General features: G+C 37.6%; 1 protein-coding gene across 13 annotated transcripts in view; it reads right to left on the bottom strand.

Annotated features, from left to right (window-relative positions):
• Positions 1-901: 901 nt before the first annotated feature.
• Apc (APC regulator of WNT signaling pathway) overlaps positions 902-9,861 on the bottom strand; it is a 120,630-nt gene continuing 111,670 nt past the window's right edge. For all 13 annotated transcript variants that reach the window (XM_048811587.1, XM_048811592.1, XM_048811584.1 and 10 more), the window contains one exon: positions 902-8,482. In XM_048811587.1, coding sequence (XP_048667544.1) covers positions 1,909-8,482 — 6,574 coding nt within the window. In that variant the 3' untranslated portion in view covers positions 902-1,908. The remainder of the gene's footprint in view (positions 8,483-9,861) is intronic.

Genomic DNA, 9,861 nt, shown 5'->3' with positions numbered 1-9,861 from the left:
TTATAAACACAAGTAAAAACACAAGTTAGATAATTAACTAAATGATGTGATTTCAAGGGCACCAGGTAGGTATGCATACTCCCTGTCACCTCTTCCCAGTGCCCCACCACGCCTAAAAATCCTTTATCTTCTCCAAATGCAGAGTGCATGAATTTTATCATTAAAAATAAACCTTTCATTTATTCAACAAATATATGAGCATTTATCATCATAGTCACTTTTGATCTTTTAGAACAAACTCAGGGAAGATATATTAAGTAAATTATCTTTGCTATTATCAGTGTATTTTCCTTCATGAAAGAGGGCTCCTCCTGAGGTCAGTATAAGGAAGTGGGTACTTCACCCCACCCCCCTAACCAACTGTACACATCAAAAATAAAGTTTTTCTCAACAGGTAAGGATATTTAAATACTCCTCTGATTTTTTTCTTTTTCCCAATGCCAGGGCCTCTTTTGAGTATCTTAATGGCATTGTATCTACTTTTAAAGTTTCATGTGATTTTGTATTTTCTGAATATGGCAGAGTACTGATTATATTTGGCTGTAGAAAATATGCCTTAACAGGAAGGGTGATATAAGGTGTTGCATGTTAGACTCAGTAGCAACAGGGAAAAGATGAGGAGGAAAGACAAGTTACATTATAGAACATGGAAGAAACTACTTGTACTAAGAATAATCAAAATTTCAAGTATAGAATTCTTTTAAGAAAAAGTGAATACTTATGTGGTCCTGTTATTTCAATGCCTAGACCTGTGCTAGGCAGACACTGATATATATGCCTCTGTTTTAACTGAGTTCCAGTGGAGTAAGGGGGGGAAAAAGGGTGGAAAAATATTGAAAACTGAAGAAGTGCTAATCACATAGAGAAAAATTAAAATTTAGGAATGGTTAAGTGCCAACAGTCTTCTTCAATTGTTTTTATTACAGTAGGAGAAATTTTACTCTTAATGCATAGAATTTGAAGAAGAAAATTTATATAAGCTTTTAAAGAGGCCCTTTTGACAGTTATTAGTACAAATGTGAAATAAGACCCTTCAAACAAATACCAATTTCAGTAATAGTTTACATACAGCAATAATTTATTCTGAAATGTTCATTTAGTTTCTGTTGAGACACAATTCATGTCTCATTAATAAAAGAGCAGCCATCTCACCTCAAATACCAGAATGTACAACAGTTACAGCATAGCAAAAATTCTACCTACTTTCAGATAAAATCTAGTTCAGGTAAAATAATTTCATTCAATGTTTTACAGTTACACAGATTTTTTTTTGAGCACAAAATAGTGTAAATTGTTACACTGTAGCTATCTCTATGCACATCATGTGACCACAGAACTGTTAATCATAACTTCTGAAATTGAACCGTCATTTCATTCATGCAGTAATGCAAAGCAGGCTGGGTAAATTTATTCATTGGGAACCATATTACTGTGAATTTCACAGCCACATGATTAATTATGAAGTTAGATGGACTCACAGGACTAAAACAATTTTTTTGCATAAATACCAATTTCTCCCTGATGTAAGTTTAATTAGTTTATAATCTAGAAATGATTGATAACAGCAATATATCATATTTTCTATCTGTAGTGTTCATTATTTTACGACGAGCGATAACTGAAGTATGATGGGATGGATGCTACTTAAATATATGTAAAACATACTGTACAAATATACTTGGCTTTACCACTTTTTTCCCTATTAAGAGTGCCTCCCAAAATATGACCAGTGAAGACAAAGTATACTCTATCAAATATGGCTTCCTGAACAAAAACCCTCTAACAAGAATCAAACCTATTTACAAAAACTTTCAATCCTTTAAACTTTCATTTAGAACAAAATTTCTATATAGCAGTTGTAATTACAACACCTAATTTTCTTAGTTTTGTCTTGTCCTTCCAGCTCTTTTAAACAGATGTCACAAGGTAAGACCCAGAATGGCGCTTAGGACTTTGAGTTCCACTGGATTCTGTGCTGTCAGTTTTTGAGTCTCGTTTTTTGGTGTTATTCACTGGTGTTGGGATCTGAGATGGGCGAGCTGAAGTGCTATCTGCGCTGCTTTTCCTAGGACTTGGGTTGTAATTAAAAGGAGTCACTCTGGCAGCAACAGTTCCACTAGGTGAACTGTGTTTGCTTGAGCTGCTTGAACTGAAAGGGGTACGCTCTGCTATAGAGCTTTCACTAGTCTCTGCTGCAGGAACAGGATTACTCTGTCCCTGTTTTGTCTCAGTTCCTTTTTGGTCTGGGGCATCTACCTGAATAAAGGAGTTCAGGCGGTTTTCCAAACCCATGGTGTGCACGGGGACACTGCCATTACCCCCATTTTGTTTTCCCTGATTATCCTTTAAATCTTTCACATTTGGATTTCCCTTTTCTGAAACACTGTCAATCACTGGGGGAGTATTACCTGTGGGAGATCTTCCAGATCTAGGGTTGTTAATGGGACAGTCCTCAATTCTCACCCAAACATCCTCTGTTTTAGAAACAGCAGGTGCCATCTGATAAATTAGAGTTTTTGATTCAGCACCATTTGTAGCACCTGAAGAAGTGTTCTGAGAAGTAATATTTGTGGGAGAAATTTCACTTTCTTTCATTTTTCTCCATGTTCCTTTTGTGGATACTTGGTTTTCTTTAGTTTGTTTTGTTCCTGAAACAGAGTTTACATGTTTTTCATCCTCACTTTTTGCTTTTTCACTGGACTCTGATGAGGCAGAAAGAATTGAAGACGAGCTTCCAGTTCTTCTCCAAGTGCTTACTCGAGGAAGGGATGATGAATGTTTGCTATGCTCACGCTTCCAGGTTCCTGATCTGTTGATTGGAAGTCTGGAAGGACTTTCAGAATGGGAGCGTGCTATATCATGACGCTTTGCTGGTCTTCCATCATTATATTCTATAGTGGGACTGAGATTGGGTGGAAGTTTTCGCCATCCACCAGTCTGAACAGATGAATGTGTGGAGAGAGACATATCAGGAAGGGAAGGGCTTAAAACTGGTGTTTGTGCCTGAGACCTAGTGGGAGAATCTGGTCTAGAAGATGGAGAAAGAGATTCAAATGAAGCAGATTCCTCCAATTTTCTCCTTAGGGTTGGGCTTGGAGCTTCTTTGATGAAAGTAGACTGACGTACTAATACAGGTCTCTCTGATCGATCAGATTCACTTCCACTTGATTTAGTTGAAGACATTCTAGAAAGTTCTACCTTTTTACTGGACCCATTGCTATTATTCATCTGGTTTAGTCCTTTGGAGGCAGACTCACTTCTTGGGATACTACTGGTATTCTTGGATAAGCCTGTTTGTTTGGTAAGGTTTTGTTGGCTCATCTGTCTGCCTGGAGATGTATATGACATTTTCCCAGAGCCAGAAGACTTAGTTGAAGCAGTACTAGGGGATGATGTTCTGGCTAGTTGAGATAATTTGTTAGGAGGACTTATTCCATTTCTACCAGGTGAAATTGAGTTTCGCCCTGGAGACTGCATAGGTCTAGTTAATGGTTGCTGGGCAGGTCTTGAAGGAGTAGAATCTCTAGATCCTGACCTAGAAGGCCCTTTATTTGACCCCCCTATTTGTGAAGTCTGCCTGGTAACAGGGCTTAATTCTGATTTCACTGATGGCTTGGCTCCTCTAGGGGAAGTGGTGGCTGCTTGACCTTCACTAGGGCTTTTGGAGGCTGGAGTCTTAAGGGGTGGGCCTTTTTTAGAAACAGGGCTTGTACTTGAGGAGCTATTTCGAACTCCCGGAATATGAATCATTGTCCTACCGCGAGAGATTGAAGGCATGTTTGTTTGAAGGGGCTGTTTCATTTGGCTGGAAATTTCTGAATTAGATCGAACTTTTCCAGTAATCAAGCTTTTATAAACTTTTTTTCCTCCTTTGATTCCTTTATTTTCAGATTCCATTTTTTTAGTTTCCAATGTACTTTTCTCCCCAGGCTTGAGAATTCGTGGTCCTTTATTACCTGTGAAGGGTTTTTCCTCTTGATCAGGTGTAAGATGAAAAGGTGATCCCAGAGAGATTCCTGATTTCAGTGAAAGAATGGAATCTGAATCAGATGAAGCTTGTCTAGATAAACATGCAGCAGCAGCAGCTTGATGCAAACTACTCACTATGGAATTTGCACCTTCTTGAATAGCTTTCCAATCAAAATTTTCTGAGTCAGGGGATAAACCATGCTCTGAATCTGGTTTCTGTATATCTTTCAAATCAAGTGTCAAATCTTCAGCTAATATGCCACCCATATTTCTGGGACTATGTTTTTCATTATCACCCTTGAGTCTTGAAGGCCTTTTCTTTTTTGGCATTGCAGAACTTATACATTCCTGCAACAGGTCATCTTCAGAATCAATACTAAGAGAACTGAGAGAACTGTTTCTTGAGAAACAAACAGGAGTATCCTCAACATGAAATGATTTAGGAGCATAACCTGATGCCTGGGGTTTACTTGGTTCTCCTTGTGAAGCAGGTGGCGCAGTCTCTTTAATAGGTTCATTTTGTTTGTTATTGTTGTTTTCTTGGTCAATGTCACTAAGAGAACTCAGAGAGGAATTACGAGAAAAGCAAACTGGTGTATTTTCAATAGCAAAATTCTGTAATTTTTCATCAGTTGCTGCCCCTCTATCTGGTATGTCTTTGGATGACTGAGGAAAAGTGGGTTGCTTCTGTAGTATGGGTTTAGACTGGCCTCGACTTACTGGATGTTTTGTAACAGCTTGTGACTTATTAGATGATTGTTGGCTTGATGTTAGTTCTGTGAGGCTGGTAACTTTAGCTTCTGAATCCTTACTGTCTTTCCCCTTTCTTAATTCTGCCTTTTCCCTAGAAAGGTCAACATCATCATCATCAAAGTCTAAAGAACTTAAAGAATCATTTCGTGAAAAACAATAAGGAGTTCCTTCAATGGGGGTGTAATGATGAGGTGAATCAAAAGTAAAACTTCCTCTAACTCGATCTTCATTATTTGGTAGCTTATCATTGAAGTCCTTGGAATTAGTCTTCAAGTTTTGTTTCTTTGAATCTTTGTTGTCTGAGAAAGCTGGCTCAGCATTTAAGTTATTCTTTGAGTCTGTGTTCTTTTTCACACGTGTCCTATACTCAGTATTTTGTGGCATAGGTTTTACTGGTGAAGTAGGCTTCTTTTTCTTACTATCTATTTGATTTTTGTTAGTTCCAGATGAAGACACAGATGCTTGCTGGACCTGGTCCATTATCTTTTTCACTCGGAAAGGCTTGTGACTTTTCCCTTTGGGCATAGCAGAATTAATGCATTCTGCAAGAATATCGCCTTCCTCTGTTTTACTGTCATCCAATTCAGGCATAGTTACAGATGAGGTTTTTCCTCTTTGAGCCTCATCTGTACTTCTGCCTTCTGTAGGAATGGTATCTCGTTTTTCAAATTCACCTGACTGTGCCCCTGCTCTAATCCCTTCTCCAGCAGCTAACTCATTTGGAGGGGATTCTATTGTAAGATCACTTAGAGATGTAGCTGTGGAAAAGTTTATAGGTGTCCCTTCTACACAATACACCCGTGGCATGTCATCTCCTGGTGTAAAACTAACATGCTTTTGTGCCTGTAACCTGTTTTGTGATGGAAGAAGTTTGTACACAGGCAGTTGACTTGGTTTCCTTGCCACAGGTGGAGGTAATTTTGAAGCAGCCTGGGCTAGCTTTTTGACTTTGCGTGATGACTTTGTTGGCATCGCAGAAATAATACATTCTTCTAATATTTCAATATCATCATCATCTGAATCATCTAGTAGATCTTTTTCAGAATCAACAGGTTTTTCTGCCTCTTTGTCCTGGTTTTCATTTGATTCTTCAGGCTGCTCTGGTTCTGTTTCATTCCCATTGTCATTTTCGTGAACTGGAGGCATTATTCTTAGCTCTACATCTTTCTGTATAAATGGTTCATCGAGGCTTAGGGCACTCAGGCTAGATGAACAAGAAAATCCATCTGGAGTACTCTCTGTGGCAAAATGTAACAAAGTATCAGCATCTGGAAGAACCTGGACCCTCTGAACTGCAGCATTTACAGCAGCTTGCTTAGGTCCACTCTCTCTTTTTTCAGTAGTAGGTACTTTATTTTTAGGTACCTCTCGCTTGGTTTGAACTGTCTGAGGAGGTGGTGGAGGGGTTTTACTTCTGCTTGGTGGCATGGTTTGTCCAGGGCTATCTGGAAGGTCACTGGGGCTTATAATGCCACTTACCATTCCACTGCATGGTTCACTCTGAACAGAGCTGGCAATGGAACGACTCTCGAAACTATCAAGTGAACTGACAGAAGTACATCTGCTAAACATGAGTGGAGTCTCCTGAACATAGTGCTCTGGTGGACTTTTGGGTGTCTGAGCACCACTTTTGGAGGGAGACTTGGCCCCTGAAGAAAATTCAACAGCTTTGTGTCTGGTTGATTCTGAAGATAGACTGGAAGCTTGGAGTCGACTGGGTTTGGTTCTAACATGCTGTGATACTGTTGGAACTTCACTTACAGGATCTTCAGTTGATCTAGTTACATTGTTCTCTTTTATTTCTGCTATTTGCAGAGTATTAGAAGAATCTGCTTCCTGTGTTGTCTGATCACATCCTATTTCATCTTCAGCTGATGACAAAGATGACAATGAACTGCACCTTGAAAAACATATTGGGGTGTCTTCTACACAGTAAGTCTGAATTGTTTCTTGGTTGATAGAGGGAACTTTGCAAGTGGTAGTTTTTTGAGCCTGACCGTTTCTATTCTGTGCTGAACTTGGATGTAACTGAGTTTGCCTCTTTGCATTGGATGAAGGTGTGGATGCCTTCTCACTGTTTGAAGAGATGTGTTCAGTTTTAGTGTTTTGTGCAGATGAACTCTTTGAAAATGGAAATGATGGTTTCTGTGAGGAAGAAATGTCAGTGGCATATTTTAAACTATAATCAATAGGCTGATCCACATGATGCTTTTCTTCATTATACTTTATGCTATAATTTGTTGGCCTCTCCTCTTCCTCATGCTGTTCTTCTTCAGAGTAGCGTTCACTATAGTTGGTTGGCTTATCATCTTCATAGTCATCTTCCTGACACAAAGACTGGTTTACATTTTGATTAATTCCATGACCAGAACCCACTCGATTTGTTTCTGAACCATTGGTTCCCCTTGACCTATATGGGGAAACACATTCTTGCTGTCCAAAATGTGGCTGGAACTTAAGGTGTTTATCATCAGTACTCTCAGTATATACAGGGTAAGTGGTATTTTGACTCCTTGATTGTCTCTGCTCATTTTGTTTTATTTCATCTTCTATTATGTGTTTTGGTCTTGCCCATCTTTCATTCTGTGAAGGACTTTGCCTTCCAGAGTTCAATTGCTCATCTGAATATTTAAGACTATAATTTATTGGTGTATCCAGTTCTCCATCATTATCATCCATATGATTTGCACTATGTATTTTATGGGCTAGGTCAGCTGGATACTGACCGTAACTGCAAAATTTACTTTCATCATCTTCAGAATAGGATTCAACTGAAGGTTTCATTTGACCTCTTTTACCATAACCATCACTACTACTAACACTATTTAAACTATCATTTGAAGATCTTTTATATTCCAATTTAGCATAAGGCATAGAGCATGTCCTATTTGAATTTTCTGACTTAGTAAAATTGTATGTGTTTGAATGTGTGTGGGCAGTGGAACTTCTTCTTATTGCATTCCTTTCATCTGTCACACAATGTAATTCGGTGGTAGAACCAGAACTTCTGTCTTCCTGGGAGGTATGAATGGCTGATACTTCTTCCATGACTTTGGCAATTTGGGCTGCAGTGGTTGAGATTGGCAAACCTCGCTTTGAAGAGGTTCCTGGATTTTCTGTAGTTGGGTGGTAGCTGCTTAGGCCAATTCCTCGCTCCCTCTCCAAACTTCTATCTTTTTCAGAACGAGAACTATCTAAACTTCCCCTTGATGAAGAGGAGCTGGGCAATACTGTAGTATTCAAATATGGTGAAAGAACAGTCATATTTCCAGTATTAAAATTGTCTGATCTATTATCATCATGTCGATTGGTGTCAAAAACGTAGTCACCATAAAGATTTTGCTTGTGTCTTTGCTTACTACGATGAGATGCCTTAGGACTTAAATTGTCAATATTGTCAAAAGTTTCAGATAAATGCTGAGCATCTAATTCTGCTTCTAGGGCTTTCTGTTTCCTAACATGAAGAGATGGCAAGCTTGAACCAGGAGACATAATATTGGCGTCCTTATATTTTGCAGGTCGATTTGCCATGAGATTCCTTAAAGCTGCAGCACTTCCCATAGCAATCATTTTGTGCTTTGAATGAATGAGATTCTTGAGCATGCTAACAGCCCCCATATCCCATAATGCTTCCTGGTCTTTAGGATTTCTTGCTGAGAGATTCCACAAAGTTCCACATGCATTACTGACTATTGTCAAACTGTGAGATTTCAAGTGTTGTAACAAAGTTTGTAGGCAGTTGTTCTCTCTTAGGATTTGCCTGGAATAAAAATAAGAAATCACAGAGTGAAAAAAAAAAAATCTGTAAGATAGAAAACAAGTAAATCTAAAGATAATTTTACTAAAAGTTAATAGTAGGCATGTTAAAATTATACCAATTATTCTATAAATTTCAAGCATTCACATCTTTTGTTCTTAGTTCATTCAATGTTTATTGATTAAAAATACTCATCTGTCAGATCAAAAGAAGTGAAAATGTGATTTTCTATCTATTCTACATTTCCTATTCTGATCCAATAGCTTAAAATACTCTTGCGGGGGGGGGGGGCAGGTACCAAATACATTTATTCTTTTCATATGGTGACAGTTTTACAATTTAAGTATCATAAATATATCATGAAATCTTAAACTGAACAGGAACTTTGTGGTAATTTAGCCTACACATGCAAGCCACAATGTTGACTACTAATATCTTGGAAGAGGTAAACAGAACTGATACATTTTTTATGTAGTCAGGGAGCATACTTTATGTACATATCAGCAAACCTACTTTCTAGAGTAATCTCTATGTCTCCAGTTTAATTTTCTGACATGTTATCTTTCTTACAAGTACTCTTTGGCAGATTGTGTGTATTGTCATTATTTTGAAAAATAATGTGAAGTAAAGGTTTTCAAAATATTTAAAGCATGTAAATACAAGGGCTAAGAATCAGCATAATGAACTCTGAGACTTGAAAGAGCAATAGCTAGTTTAATGCATGGAAAACTGAAGTTCATTGACAGCATATTCAGCTTTAGTAGGCCTTAAAATAGACTGGCAAGGGTGCACAATAAACTTTAATGTGGTGGTCTTTTCTCAATAGTCCAGTAGTCAACTGAGTACTTACTGAATTTACGAAATACTTTTTGCGTAGCAGGAAGGAATATAAAAAGCTTGAAGTTTTACATCAAAAACTTAAATAAAAAGATGTTTATATTCTTGTAGGCTCTTCTATTAAAAGAACCTGATGCACTTTTTGAAAACAACAGGAATAACACAGGATACATTTAAAAAAATGAATAAGCTCTGAAAATTTTTGTTGACATATTATAGATCCCAAGTTTTAAAAATGTGTGCTCTGACTCTGATCTTTCAGATTTTGGAGACCTAGTAGATTGGCTGGTACTTAAATAATATGATAAGTGATGTTAAGACACCACTGGAAAAATGCGAGCCTTTATACTTTCAGAATCATGCTCATCATTTTGCTGTTTTTAAAATAAGCTTCATATTCCTTTATGCCATAGTAATAAACAAGAAAGAATTTTGTTCTAATATTTATGACTTTTATTTATTCCTCCACACATGGGTTATATCTCTTAACATTTGTTTGTCTAATCTCCTTTATGGTACTATAAACTTTATTAGAATAAATACAC

This window comes from Marmota marmota, unplaced genomic scaffold (assembly GCF_001458135.2).
Source record: "Marmota marmota marmota unplaced genomic scaffold, marMar, whole genome shotgun sequence".
In the NCBI taxonomy this organism is placed as follows: Eukaryota; Metazoa; Chordata; class Mammalia; order Rodentia; family Sciuridae; genus Marmota; species Marmota marmota.
This window is presented reverse-complemented; position numbering and strand designations above follow the sequence as displayed.